The sequence below is a fragment of the Pyxicephalus adspersus genome, chromosome 1 (assembly GCF_032062135.1).
Source record: "Pyxicephalus adspersus chromosome 1, UCB_Pads_2.0, whole genome shotgun sequence".
Classification (NCBI taxonomy): Eukaryota; Metazoa; Chordata; class Amphibia; order Anura; family Pyxicephalidae; genus Pyxicephalus; species Pyxicephalus adspersus.
Window position 1 is genome coordinate 31,864,875 of NC_092858.1, and position 15,037 is coordinate 31,879,911.

Below are 15,037 nucleotides of genomic sequence, written 5' to 3' on the forward strand. Positions count from 1 at the left end.
AGCTTCTCCATAGATATAGTACTGTGAGGATATCATAGTAAAATACACCATCATCGTTGAAATTGTTTGGTTCTCCTTGAGTGCTGCCGCCAGCACCAGCACCTGATTTTAAAAGGCTCCTGCTTGATTGTTCAGTAAATATTACATTCACTTGGCTATTAAAAACAGAATAATATTCAGTTTTGCATGCAGTGTGACTGCTGCCGACAGCTTCCATTTACTCATGTCAGGAGAAGAACATTTCACCCTCGCTGAGTATAGCTGTATCTCCTACTTCAGCAGTAGTCCAGATTTCTGAGTCGTTTTAGCAATCTATCTCACTGACCCTTCATGCAAGATTTCTAAGCAGTTCACACTGTTTGTCCTCACAGAATCCCTTTCTAAGCCTGGAGATCATATATTTAGGCATCACAGTCTGATGCGTTCACCTGATTGGCTGGGTAATCACCCTAATTTTTAACAATTATTTTAGCTATTGAAATTGTCCTATATATATGCCCAAGATGTTGGAATCTGTTGAATTCACTTGTGGGAAATATTGGTGTGTGGTAAATTCCAACTTGCAATGGTGTGCTTTATTCTAACATTTGAAGAACAGCTTGCTGGGTCTTTTTTTAAAGTCCCTTAGAAGGATGAGACTGTTCCAGAGGACCTAAAACTATGTATCTATGGTCTACAGCAAATAAAAGCAAGTTACTACTACCCCCTCTTCAATGCAGTTTTTAAAGATTTCCTAGTAAGGATTTTGGCAGCCAGTGGCCTACATATAGTGCATCCAGCTCTGGCTCATGTTAACAAGGGGATCCGCAACGTTAGAGGAGGGGGTCACACTCTTTCAGGACAACCCTGAGTATCAGATTTGGCTGGCTTTGCCCATAAACCGTTCTTCATACCCTGTTTCCCCATCACTTACCCGTAATTAAGTGCAGGGATCTCCGTTAGTGTAGGGATCAGCAGCTTGCTTCCTTGTTCAGAATCGTGTGCAGGCCTTTTCTTTCAGTTTGGCTCAGGAATAGACATGCCCTGCAGCCAGCATCAGAGACACACAGGCTGCAGCCAGCATAAAGGACACACACGCAGGATCAGATATCTGGAGCTGTCTTATAAACGGGTGAGTGTCTTTTTTTAATTATTTTTTTAAAAATCGGGGGTGGCTTACTTAATGGGGATGTCCTAAAATCAGGGAAACAGGGTAGTAATAGTTCTATCAAACAGTTTCTGTTGGGTAGTTATGGCTACTATTTCAGGATTACATTATGTTAGCTCACGTTTTGACAGTCACGGTCCTTTCTTCTTATATGAGTGTATGGGATAGTGTGCAGGTTCAGTTCCTTTGTTTTCAGTCCCAAAGTGTGGTAGTTGACTGCCATTCAGTCTCAGATTTTCAAATCCCTCCATGGACAGTAAATAAGAAGCCTTTAAAAGGACAAAGGACCTACCCCTCATGTATTAAAAATAATGCTCAACAAGGAAAGGAAAAAAAAAAAAAAAAAAAAAAAAGCTTTTTTACAATGAAAAAAATATGAAAGTTAAACTTCACAAGAGCAACAGCCTGAAAAACTTACTTTGTCCTCAACCTCCAGCACCATTCTGGTGTATCATAAGCTTCTATGTCCTATATCGGGGTAGGCAAATTTTTATGGCCACCAGGCCATTTCAGGGGTGGGTGGGAGTACGTTAGGCCAGACTCTAAATCCTGCCCTAATGGCTCCACCCACTCCCAGGGAACACCGGCGGAATATCAACACTGGCTGTAGTAAATAGGGGAGAAACCCCAAGGAGGCGGCACCGGAGCGCCGGCAGTTCCTAATGTCCCCTGGCAGATCTGTTAGGCCGGAACAAACTACCGGCTAGGCTGTATCTGGCCTAAAGGCTTGAGTTTGCCGACCCCTGTACTATATGAGTAAACTGGTTTAGATACATCTTACCCATACAGGACTCCCAAGTGCAGGTTTTTGAACAAGGAGTCACCTGGGGCAAATTGTCCTTTGCAGGAACTTAATAGAGAAAGCTAAACCTAGGTACAGATTTACTGAATGAGCTAATAAATAAACCATAGGCATTTACTAGCCTTCAGAGTTTAACCTTCCGAAGACTAATATTTTGATTTACAAGAAAACTGAATTAGGCAGACACCAGCTTCAGATATAAAAGTTTTATTTTTGTATTAAAGAGATGTTCCCACACAATGCTGCTCTCTGTACAATTGTAGAAAACAAAAACCTGTATGTTGATGTTATTTAAAGTGCTATTCTCACAGGAGCAAACAGGACCATTTGGAGTTACTACTGGACAATTCTACTTGAGTGGAACTAGAAAAGTACATGAAGTGTACATATATGGAGTAGAGGAGTTGTACATTCAGTTAAGTTTGAGAACTTTGGTAACCTTATTGTATGCCCATCATCTGCAGATATATACAAGCCATTATAAATAGATTTAGAAAAATGAAAAGTTGGGGGAATCATTCACTGTATATCTGTGGTTGGTATTACTGCATTAAGCTTTCTTCTAAATGTAATGAAGTTGTAGTGAGTTGCAGTAACAGTGTTGTATTGATGAACAATTCATATTTGAAAGATTAAGGTTCATCAGGAGGATGAAAGAAAGTGATCAATGGTCTTTGCTAAAGTAGAAATAGTTTGGACTTCTTATACAAAGAAAAAAGAATGTTCATAAACCTCTGAGAGAAGACTGGTGTAAAGCCAAACAGATTGTAATAAAATGTATGGCTGCCCACATTCACAATTGTGCTTCTACAGTTTCTCTATAAGGATGGCAGAGGCTCCTCCACCACCATTACAGATTCCAGCAACACCATACTCTCCCTTCTTCAATGCATGAGCCATGTGTCCAACAATTCTGGCCCCAGACATCCTAAAAAGAATACAAATGTATTTGTTAATATAGTAACAGAAAAAGGTAACATTTTTTAGGTACCCGCTCTGAAGAAACCAAAGTTTGTGACTCAAACAAAAAAGGTTCACCTACCCAATAGGATGCCCAAGAGAGACTGCTCCTCCATTGACGTTCACTCTAGCAGGGTCTATATTCAGCATTTTGACATTGGCCAGAACTACAACACTAAAAGCTTCATTGATTTCCCACATGGCAACATTTTCTTTCTTTACTCCAGCAGCAGATAAAACCTAGGGAAGGATAGCAGATAAAGGTATAAGGAGTTTAACTATGGCTGCTGATAATAAGACCATTTGTAAACTATAAGAAAACAGAACATAGGAAACTGTACATAGATGTACATTTTTTTTTTTATAAGTGAAATAAGTGCATTTTTAAGTTACAGAGAGAACTAACCAGCTCAGTTCCTTTTTATGAAATCTTACAACAGACTTCACCATATATGCATCATGGTGCCAATTTTTCATCCTTTGTTCTGGTGATCTCTTGCAGCATCTTTAAAGCAACTTCCCCATTTACATGCACAATGAATGCATTGCATTTCTCTAAATGGGTTTGATGATAGGGGTGGACCAAACCTACCTACTGGGGGTTAGGTGCTTGTAGTCTCCATTAGAATCTATAACACAGTGCAAATGCAGAGGGACAATAGGGAGACAGAATAGAGTTGTCATCCTAATAAAGGGCCTTCAATATAACCTTTATAGTGGGATCGCCACTTCTTACCTCACTGAAAGCTACAGATTTATCATTTATTAATCACTAACATTTTAAATCTTAATAGATTTTAGAGACTGAGTTAGCAAACTAACTAAAATGCGACCATTTCATATACATTAAAAGTCACATACCTTGGGAATGGCATATGCCGGGGCAATTGGAAAGTCAATTGGCTCTACTGCAGCGTCTGCAAATGCTATTTTCATTTGGGGGAAAAGATAAAAAGGTCAGTTTCAAAAGCTAAAGAATCTGGGAAGAAAAATGATTATATCAAATAACATGGCAACTTATATAAGCTGCTCTTAACTCAATAAAACAGAAGTCTAGCCAAAAGTATTACAACCGTGTTCCAATTAACTTATCTCATTGCCTTTAGTAGGCGAAAGATGGCAATAAGTTGTGTATATATCTCCTTCATAGTGCCCATTCACACAATTACTGCTATGCAGCCAAAAATTAGGAAAGTTCAGCCACAAGTTCAGCCACATTGGTGGAAATGTCGTTAGGGAGTGCTAGCAGATGAATGTCAGGCTATCAAAGAAAGGGCATAATTTTAATAGACTACAGTTAGATTTGATTAAAAACACTGAATCTAGACTTTAATCTATTAAAAAAAAAAAAAGGTATTGAGGTATATGGCCACAAGTACGTGTATGTACTTAAGTGTCCATATGATCAACATCCACACAGTGACGCTTAACAGTGAGAAACCAGTTTTTGGCATCCCCATTACACATTCAACCACTTAGTGTATACTTTTTAACCGGCATTTACTTTCAGCTAAATGAATGTCCAATGGAGTACTGGAAAAAAAAATTCCAAGTGAATTTTTTTTATTTTAATTGAAAAGCCCTGAAAATGTTATACATACCTAAAATACGTGCCAGAGGTGTGATATTGAGTCTTTTTGCCACTTCTGATGTCATGAGAACCAAAGCTGCCGCCCCGTCATTCAGTGTGCTGGCGTTGGCTGCGGTCACAGTGCCTGCCGAAAGTGGGAGAGGAAACTCACAATTACTAAAGAGAATCCTAAACTACTTCATCAATAACATTACCCAAATTATAGCTCTACTGTATGGTATCCCAAGTCTTACAAAAAATAAAAAAGTGCAGGACAAAAATACACAAAGAATGCTCATTTATGAGACTTAATTATTATAGAACCTGCAAATTGTATGCAAATGGTGTCCTGGCTGAGATTCGTACCCGAGACCAAGCGCTGTCAGAGTGCTAACCTCTGAGCCACCTTGCTGCCAATTTAAAGAGTGACTGAACTGAAGGGACATCTGTGGGAACATTTTGGTGTTTGCTGAGACACCAAGTAAAATCTCTCAATGAAGAGACAAAGTTGTCTTTAGAAATTATGTTTTCCTATTTTTAAAAGCTACGAGCCAACAATGCTGCCAGGGCCAAAGCACCAGTTAGCCTGGACGAGTTAAAGCTTTCAATTTTTTGCCTTTTTATTTTTTTAATTAAATGCCATGTCCCCAAAGTCTCCATAAGCAAAGTATTCCTTCATTGTGTTCGCAGCCATATATTCTAATACCTTTTTGTGGAATAGAAACAGGAATAATCTCATTGGCAAACTTCCCAGCTTCCCAAGCTGCTTTGCTTCTTGTGTAAGAGCTGATAGCATAACTGTCTTGGTCTTCCCTTCCAATATTTAACTTCTTGGCTGTGTTTTCTGCACAGTTTCCCTGGAACAAACCACACAATCACCAGTCACAATTAAATATACAGAATCACAATCTCAAATCCTAATCTCAGTCATACCACAGGCTGCAAAGCACCACATTCAATGAAGCAAATAAATTTCCCTGAATTTGTCCTTATAAAGGTCCAGGTTGGGCTGTAGGATGCGGTTATTGCCAGATCTCCTTTACCCTCCTAAATCTCTACCCTGAACTGTGCTTCATTCATTTGAATTTGGTACTGACATTTTTATGAATGGGCTGAACAGAAATGGTGTTTAGCAGCAAAAGGCTTGTATACACAATAGCTCATTCACCCCTTTATAGCAGAGCACCTTGTTGGACTGTTACAATATGAACTGTTCTATTTTAGAATAGTGTGACAAATATGATGGGCCATTTTGGGTGAATATATTATAAATCTAATTCAAGCTGCATGGTTTGTAAAGTTTTTTTGTTTTTTAAGCTGAGCAAATTGTACACACAATCAAGATCACAGAACATGAAATACCAAATCTTCACCAAGACTGAAAACGAAAAAATATATAGGATTGTATGCAGATTAAAGTTACTAGTACTTCACCATTTTGAAGAAAACAAATTCAGACTGTATATTCAGATTTTACACACATCCTGTTGTGACTGAATTGCTTATAATATCATACCATGTGGAACTTATTGTAGACGTCAGTCAAGCCATCCTTTACTATTAAGTCTTCCAATTTCACACCTCCATATGGAGTGGCTCCTCTGCTCATGCAGTAAGGAACATTAGACATACTCTCCATCCCTCCAGCCACCATGATTTCCTGTAAACGAGATAAAGATCCTAAGATCAGTAAATGGCCATGGGTTATATTGCCTACAGCTACCATATTGTAGCTGAGGCAGCTCACGTTGAGTAATAGACAGCAGCCATTTCAGCACTGAGGTCATGCAACTATGATCTCCAAGTTTCTCTGTATGGCATTTACGTATGCTGGGTATGATCCCAACTGTTCAGGAAAAGAAGCCAGGCATGCACAGAACAGATAACTAGAGGAAGTATTACAGCACAATTTTGACAAAGAAGGAAAATTATACATAATCACAAATGTATTTGAGAGTCCCTGAAGAAAATAAGCACTGGGTTCATAACAACTCACTCAAAGATTAACATTTGTTCTACAATTTTTGACTCATTGAGTCTGATTTAATAAAGCTCTCCATACCTGGAGAGGATACCTTTTATCAGTGAAGCTTGGTGATCCACCAAGCCTAGAATGGATTTCTTAAGTAATTTGCCATTTGTTAGCAAATGTTTTCAGTCCTTTACCAGATCTATTTCAGATTTGCTGGATAACCCTGTTTCACTGATGAAAGAGTATGCTCTCCAGTCTTTGAGAACTTTAATAAATCAGGCCCAATTACACAATGGTATACAAGTTACAGTGTGCTCATGCTTCTAGATTAGACTGCAGTGCTCCACATATCTATTATATCTAGTGACAGAGCTGAAACATCAATCTTACCTGGTGTCCACACATCAGGGACTGTGCTGCCAGCATGATGGACTTCATTCCTGATGCACAGACTTTGTTTATGGTAGTGGTGGGAGTAGAGATTGATAAGCCTAAACAAGGTGAAGGAAACAGGGATTTTTAATAGTTATTTCAGTTATGACATTTTGTTTAAACACACACACACCACATTCTTCTTCTCAACCTTGTCAGAAGCCCCGTGCCCAGAGACTATCAAGGTGGAACAGTTACAACCTTTATTATCTTACCGTAACATTACGGATATGGATGAAGGGAATCAAGCCTGCTATCTTGACTAGAGCCCCATGTTCTCTTGATATAAACTATTAGATGTAAACTGGCATCAAGCAAGTTTTAAGATGAATTACGATTCATTCACAATGTGTAGGGGTTTCTTGATGCAATATCATAATTCACAAATCTGAGTTGAAATAAGGGAACTGAGCACTGTGTAATTGTTCCTTATTTGCAGAATTACAGTTTGGTTGATAACAAATCCTTCCCACCATGCAGCAAACTGGAAAACTCTGCTCATCTTTACCTGTTATATTTCCTGTACATTACCAATCTGTCAAAGTTTTATTAAAAGTGTGTTATGAGCAAAAACTAAAGTTTAAGATAAAGTGTTGGCTGTAATATACTTTATTCTACAAAAAAAGAATGTGGATAGCAGTTTGACATGGAGACAGCTTTTTAGAGGACCAACCTGTAAATTCATCTTTAAGACGACAAAAATGTGACTTACACAGCCTCATCAAATGACTTTCTGGCAGAGTTGAAATAAATGAAGTTTACCTGCACCAAGGACAGCCTGTCTGGCGGGTGCTTGTCCCTGCCCAGCCTGTAGGACATTGCCCATGTAGGCCTCATTCACCTGCTCTGGAGAAATACCTGTGTGGGAAAGGACATTATTAGTGTTCTTCTCAGCTGTAGACTGCACAGTACAACTACATTTTGTATGATCAAAAACCAAACTAAAAACAAGTGTCAAATTGTTCTGTTGCCTTTTATATATTCTTCCTCAATACATAATTGTATTTTTTAAAGTTTCAATAAAAAAAAATATATAATATATTAGAAATTGTGTAACATTTAAACAAGGTCAAAGTAAATGTTAGTGTAGCTTGTGAACAAGTGTTCAAGTAAGAACCAGCCACAAGTCTGGAAGGCTTACCTGCTTTTTCAACTGCAGCTTTAATAGCGATAGAGCCAAGCTTGGATGCCGGAAGAGATGACAGGGACCCCTGAAATGACCCTATCGGGGTCCTCACTGCACTAGCAATAACCACTTCCTAGATAAATTAAAAAAAAAAAAAAAAGGAACCAGAAGGCTAAAAATACAGAATAGCAATCCATTTGGCGCACACACAACACATATGTCTAATTTTGTGTGTGTGTGTGTGTGTGTGTGTGTTGCCACAGTTGAGGGTAAGGGGGTATTTAGAAAGTGTGCCATACAAGTCTCCCCTCCTTAGAGCAGACATATATAGTTCGTGTGTGATGTGGTGGGTGGTTAGGAGAACTCTATGGGTCCCATTTATGAAAGCTCTCCAAGGCTTCATCAGTGACGCTGGGTGATCCAGCAAATTAAAAGTCATTTGTTAGCAAATGTTTTCAGTCCTAGACTAGGTGCATTTTGGGTTTGCTGGATCACCCAGCATCACTGATGATGACATGTTGCCATGTCAAAGATGCAATGTTGAACAAGCAGGAAGTGTCCAATTTGAGACTAACTATGCTACCGTGTTTCCCCGAAAATAAGACACTGTCTTATTTTTTTTTGGGCTTCCAAAAACACACTAGGTCTTATATACTTTTTTTAATGAAAAAAAAACACTTACCATATTCATGTATGAATATGGCCATAAAAAAAGGCACATTTTGAAGTGGTTAATGTATTAAGGTGCTTTAACACTGATCCACAGATGCAGCACAGTGCACCAGAAAAGATACGGTAACCCACAGGTGCACTGTACAGCATCTGTGGATCTGTGTAAAATCAGCACTCAGTGGATGTGGCCGGGGCAATGATTGCTCACATTTTTTATTTTTCTGTGCATTTGAGAGTTTTATATGGTGACCCAATTGTAAATTAAACTCTTCATTGATTCATTGCTACCGGTATTGGTTACCGAATTCAGCATTTCTCTTCTTGCACTGTTACTGTATTAAATCAGCCAGCTTGTCCTTACAAACCTAAAATCAGCACAAAATGTGGCTGGGGCAATGATTGCTCACATTTTTATTTTTTTTTTTATTTTTATACCGTAATTGTGCTGGTTAAAAAAAAAAAAAAAACACCCTTATCAGAAGACGCGAGCCGAGTTCCTGGCTTCTGACAGGCGAAGTGCATGTAATATCACTCCGCCTGTGACAGGAGCTGGAACTACAAGGCAAGCATCGGCTTGTGCGGCTCCGGAGTGTGTACGCCCGCTGTCTCCCGCTCGGTGAGTATTTTTTATTTTTTTCTACTAGGTCTTATTTTCGGGGTAGGTCTTATATTAGGGCAGGTTGGGGGGGGGAGTGCTAGGTCTTATTTTCGGGGTAGGTCTTATTTTCGGGGAAACGCGGTACATCCCAAAAAATACATTATGTAATGTGGTTAAAGCTACATAGATGGTCAGGCTTGGTGTTGCTGGTTTGCAAATGTAAGAACACATGTGTAGGGAAGGACTTTGCTCAAGAAGTGTAAATAAATATATGCCAGTATATTGTTTATTTGCTCATCAAATAAAGCAGTTTATTCTACTGTGAAAAGAGTCGGCATGGGAGAAAAACAATTGTGAAATATGTACCAGTAGTGCCATGAAACATTGGTTGTAATTTTGTTCTTCTGCCATCAAGTTATGAAGATGTTATACTGCTAAATAGTTTTTACTGAAGACATGAATAAATTTGTTTTTGTATATGTTGTTTTAGAATATCTCATGCCTTAAAAATCCCTTTGGAAGTGTGGCATTAGCTCCCGGAAGTGTCCGGTTGTGGTACTCTGGTAGAGTTTTCTCGCAGTGAAATGAAAACCAGGGAGAGCACAGGACTTCTAATGGGCCTGTCGGCAAAATGAAAAAGCTGTGCATCTAAAGTACTTCAACAGTTTGAGAACTTTTGATGATGACGACATTGATTCTTAACTCATGAGATGGTGGATGGCCAGATAGTATGGTAAACATAAAAGTTCTGTGCATGGTCTGCTGCAATTTTTTATGTATACTGTGTAAATAAAACTAACCTGAAAATGAATAAAACTAACCTGAAATGTTTTTTTCTGGACAAACCTGTGTACAATTACATCTTGTGTCTGTACAAAATCATACTATGACTACTCCCAGTTAATTCTTTAAAGCCTAAAATACATACATTTAGGGAACGCTGTGATGAATAGGCTCTGTGTGCATGTTTTAATGCCTAAAAAAAAAAAAAAAATAAAAGTTAGCACGAAATCCTATTTCAAAATACTTATGAAAGACAAAATTTCTTGCATTTTAGTTTCAGTCATCAATAAGAAATGCAAGAACGACATAGCCTCAGCCGGTGACACTTTTCATTCAATTGACCGTTTGATCCACTCAACTGTATATTTTATTTGCCTAGTCATACCACAAAATAGAAATATTAAGTCAAAGTTCCATAAATGCCTTCTAAAAAGCACATTTTCTGCACTATAATTTTATATCCAGCCCCCCCCTCCCTACCATCAGATCCAGAGCTCCCACACTCCCATTGTGTACACATGGCACCACATCTTTCTAAATTGCTGTTTATTTTCAATATATTGCGATAGAAGCAATCAGCAGCCTAGCAGAGCAATGACCTAGCAATATTAAACTCAGATGCACAAAGTGGCAGCAGACAATGGCAGGAGGCCAGGAGCATGTGACTTGGCAGACATGATTGTGATTCCATGCAGTGTATAAAACCAGAACCCTGACAGTGAGTCGCCAATAACTTCTTAAAGGCTCAAACAAACACAAGTTTAAAAAAGGAGAAATCCAAGGTACATTACACCATTTTATCTGCAAACACCTTATCTGTAGGCACATTTAACAGGTTGTAAAGTTCTGATTTGTTTATTTTAAATTACATAATAAAACTATAAACATTTTTGAAGCTGCTGCTGTTTGTTTTATCTTTTAAATACTGATGTGTAAATGTCAGGGTCTGCCTTTGAGTGTGAATAAAATCCAAGGCTTTTTATACCCCAGGAGAAGCAATCAGAACTCCTTAGTTGTGACCTATATAGATTATATAGGAATATTGGTTACCCTCAATTCTTGTGCTTGTGATAACTAAAATATTGGATCTTTCTGTGACAATAGTAAATATCTGAGTGGTAGGGGCACAGATTAAAGTCTCTTACTTGCTGCCACCAGGATGCATCAGACAGCTTTTTCTTTATATCACAGTACACTGCGATCAGAGCGGCGATCCCTTACTCTTGACGGACACAGCTGAAATTAGGGTCTGGTGATTGCTGGAGGCAATTTTAGCTTAGGGGGGTATTTGGGCTTAGTAGAGGAGCGGGAAACATTTGCTTGAGGGCAGATTCGTGCTGGGGAAGGGGCACTTCCATGCATTTATAAGTCCCACTGCCCATGTGCTATATACACCTGAATCCATGGCTTCCATGCGTTAAATGCTTTTCACCCGTGCATGGTGCTTTTATGCTTTTGCATCCACCTACAAATACCTGAAAAAGCTTGGAAGTAACCACCTGTTACCATTCGCAGGCATCTATTGGTTGCCAGTAAGCAGAATATTTTAACAGTTTTAACATAACCTATCAATAATGTTAAGATGGCCATTATAGTCCCAATGTACCCACAGACATTTTATTTTGTTAAGAACCCATTTGTGGTTATGCCACATTGGTGATCAGTTTTTAAATTACCATTACCAGCAGCTCTGACTGGGAGACACAGCATGTTCCACACGAGCACATATGAATCTGAAGTGGACTGAAAAGACGACCGGATCAGTCAAACGCTGCTCTCATATTACAAGCTGTGGGCGGGAAGGTGACCTAGGTGTACTTGGTTAACTGCAGTTAGAAAAGTCGGGTCGGAATTCTGCCTGTGCTGTCTGGTAAGGATCTGTAAGACCTAGAAATGCCTGGACAGAAATGCCTTTCCTTTGCCAGGTAAAACAGCTGTGGTATTCTAGTGACTGACCAGTCTAACCATCAATCATGAAAACTTGGTACCTTGGTAAATGTCAGCTCAGAGCCATCAGCACCAGTATGAAGTCTACACATGGCTGCTGCTGGGGTGAAGGGTATATAAATATTTATTTTGTGTTTATGGTGCACAGAACCTTTTCAGTACAGTAACACACAATACACAACAGTGCTCAACCCAGATTTTTTTTTAAGCTGGGTGGGAAGAAATTGTAGGAGAGTGAAAGCCCCTGTATTGTGATCTAACTCCTCAGTAACCACCCAAAAACAGCTGGATGATTACTGAAAAGTGCCGGGTGGTGCACCCAGTTAAAAGGGTCTGGGGAGAACACTGCACAGTGTAGCAAAGTGATTTATATTCAATGGCAGCCCAGGGTGCTAAAACAAACAAGTACATGTATTGAGGCACCACAATGCATGGTAATACATTACTTTGTGGTGTAGTAATTGGTGCTTTTACAACTTGTGGTCCCATGGCAGCCCCCATCAAATAATGGCCAACCCACAGCAACCTGTAGGCAAATGGACCGTTTGGGGTTTTCTACACAACAGAGGTTAAAGGTTTCAGCCAAACTCCAAAAGATTTATTTTTAGGTTATGAATACATTCAACATTTTATTGGTTTTACTTGGTTTTATATGACCTCTGCTTGCCATGTTGGCTGTAAATGTCTGAAGAAGAAAAAGCCCAGAGCAAATTTTTGATACACAATGGTTCGGCAAACCAAATGTCACCCAGTTAGGCTTAAGATCGGATTTAAACTGGAAGTAAACCCACCGATTTACCAGACTGCCAGATCAGTTACCTTCAAGGCATGTCTATGGTGATAAGAAAACTGACAACTGTGACAGATATATTATCGGCCAACCAAACCTTCCATCCCTCAAATGGCCGTTGTCACTTATTGGTAGATGTAGCACCATGACCAACTGAGGATCGAAATAGTGACCGAGATGACATCAAATTCTAATATAATGGCTAGAAGGGGTTAGTTCAACTTTAAGTGTTCAAAAAGTTCACAACATGGCAGAGCTGCAGGATTTACACACACACATTACAAGCTGCCAACACACAACTTACCAGTGCTGAGACTACACAACCTGCGCCAACCCTCAGAGCCTCCCATTAGAGTTCCAGGAGTCCATAGGGAATGGCTGGGTGTTATATCTCCCATAGTCCAGAAGGAAGAAATGTCAAATATGTGTCCTTGATAGATTCACCCACCAACATTAGGATGTATATGGAACCTAAACTGTATTTTATCCACATCACTGCAAGCCACAACCAAGGTCACCAACCGGCCTCACCTTACTATCCCATCTACCTTTTTGAGATTCCCAGAGAGAAAGCACCAGAGTTCCTGGAGGAATTGTAAAGTCTGACCCATGGCCAAGTACACAATAAAATATGGATTCTTAGAGTGTCACATCCATCCGTCCATTACAAACTATATTGATTTTTAATACATATAAAAATATCCCAATCCCAAGCAACAAAACCTGGAAAATTGGGTAGGACTTGGAGCTTAAAGAGCAGCCTGAAGAGCATTTCATCTTGGGACCATTGATGTGAATATTGGTCAATCCAAGACACCTGGGTACCACTTATAATACAGGGAACCAGACATTCCCTCAAACATTCCCTTGTGGGAATCTTCCAGGTTCATGTGTTTCATTGGCAGTAAATGATTCCCACAAGGGAATGTTTAAGGGAATTTCAGATTCCCTGTTTTATATATATAGAGCCCAGGTGTCTCAGACAGACCAATATCACATCTATGGTCCCAAGATGAAATGTCATTCTGACATCTCCTAGAGACAGCACAAGAGAACCTTTTACAGGGTCCATGTGGAACAAAGCATGGTAATATTTAATACCTACCAATCATATGAAGTGTTCATGAAAAAGAAGAGGACGGGAGGTCGCCATTGCCGATTCTACCAATGCCTTGGTCAGTACTTTGGAGTCACTGACCTAAATTTTTCAGAGGTCACATGACTTAAGAGTATAACATTCTAATCTACAAGGTTGGGGACTTGAAGGATTTTTTCACAATGTGAAGCTTGGAGGTCATTTTGCATGGAACCCCCAACATGCTACACACCCCACACGGCATGCAATGCCATAGAATACAGGTCACTTGGTTTGTGAGTTGTCACTGGTCTTAGCAACACTCACACATAAAAGTAGCAAATTGTTTGAGAGTTTTATAATAAATGAAACATAAAATGTCACCAGGTTAAAAAAGCTGACAATGACATTGGGGTATAAAATGCAAACAGCGCCCCCTACTGAGGATTGTGGGCGATACCCTGAGCTGACCCAGAATGATTCTGCCGCCAGCTGGACCCATGCTCTGGTCAGGACACAGTAAGGAGCCCCCTCTATCATAGTCACTGGCAGCCATGGCTCACCAGCTGCTGTGGAGCTTCAGGTCACATGTTAATAGCTGGGAGCACAGGCTGCACACAGACCTGCAGGTTCACATACAGCAGCCAGGTGCTGAATACTCACCAGTGCAGGGCGGGGAATACAGAAGGCCATGTCTACCGCTAGCACTCAGCCTGGTTCCTGTCACTCGTGCGAGTCACCTCTACACTGTATATAACACCCCGCCTCCTCCGTTCACCAATCAGAAACCACACTCTGACCTGCCTCTCCATATGTGTTGGCTAAGGAGAACGAGGCGTGGTTTATAGTTGGAAGGCTGTGCATTGGCTCATTTCGGTAATCACGAGGTAAATGTCATAGGCAGTGGTCGCCATATTTAATCCTGGCAGTTTTGTTGCTTTACCTGTCATACAGTACACCTTATTATTACAATATAGTGATCCTGTTCATTAAAGGCAATGGGAAGCGGCTAGGTTCTTTGTGTCAATTATCTGGTTTATAGTTTATGAAATCAAAACAGTACATGTAAACAAAAACTGACCCAGTGCCAGTTTCTAATTACATGTGTGATTGGAAAAATCAGAATTGGTGATTATTCTGTGCTATGTATATACTAAGTGCAA

At 39.7% G+C, this 15,037-nt stretch overlaps 1 protein-coding gene across 1 annotated transcript; it reads right to left on the minus strand.

Moving 5' to 3' along the window:
• Positions 1-2,140: 2,140 nt before the first annotated feature.
• Positions 2,141-14,654, minus strand: ACAT1 (acetyl-CoA acetyltransferase 1). Its single transcript, XM_072405420.1, is given in 11 exon segments — positions 2,141-2,877; positions 2,992-3,149; positions 3,771-3,835; positions 4,511-4,678; positions 5,153-5,336; positions 5,996-6,139; positions 6,842-6,942; positions 7,646-7,741; positions 8,025-8,142; positions 10,208-10,255; positions 14,538-14,654. Coding segments are annotated over 11 exon segments (1,233 nt in total). The 5' UTR covers positions 14,568-14,654; the 3' UTR covers positions 2,141-2,756.
• Positions 14,655-15,037: the final 383 nt, after the last annotated feature.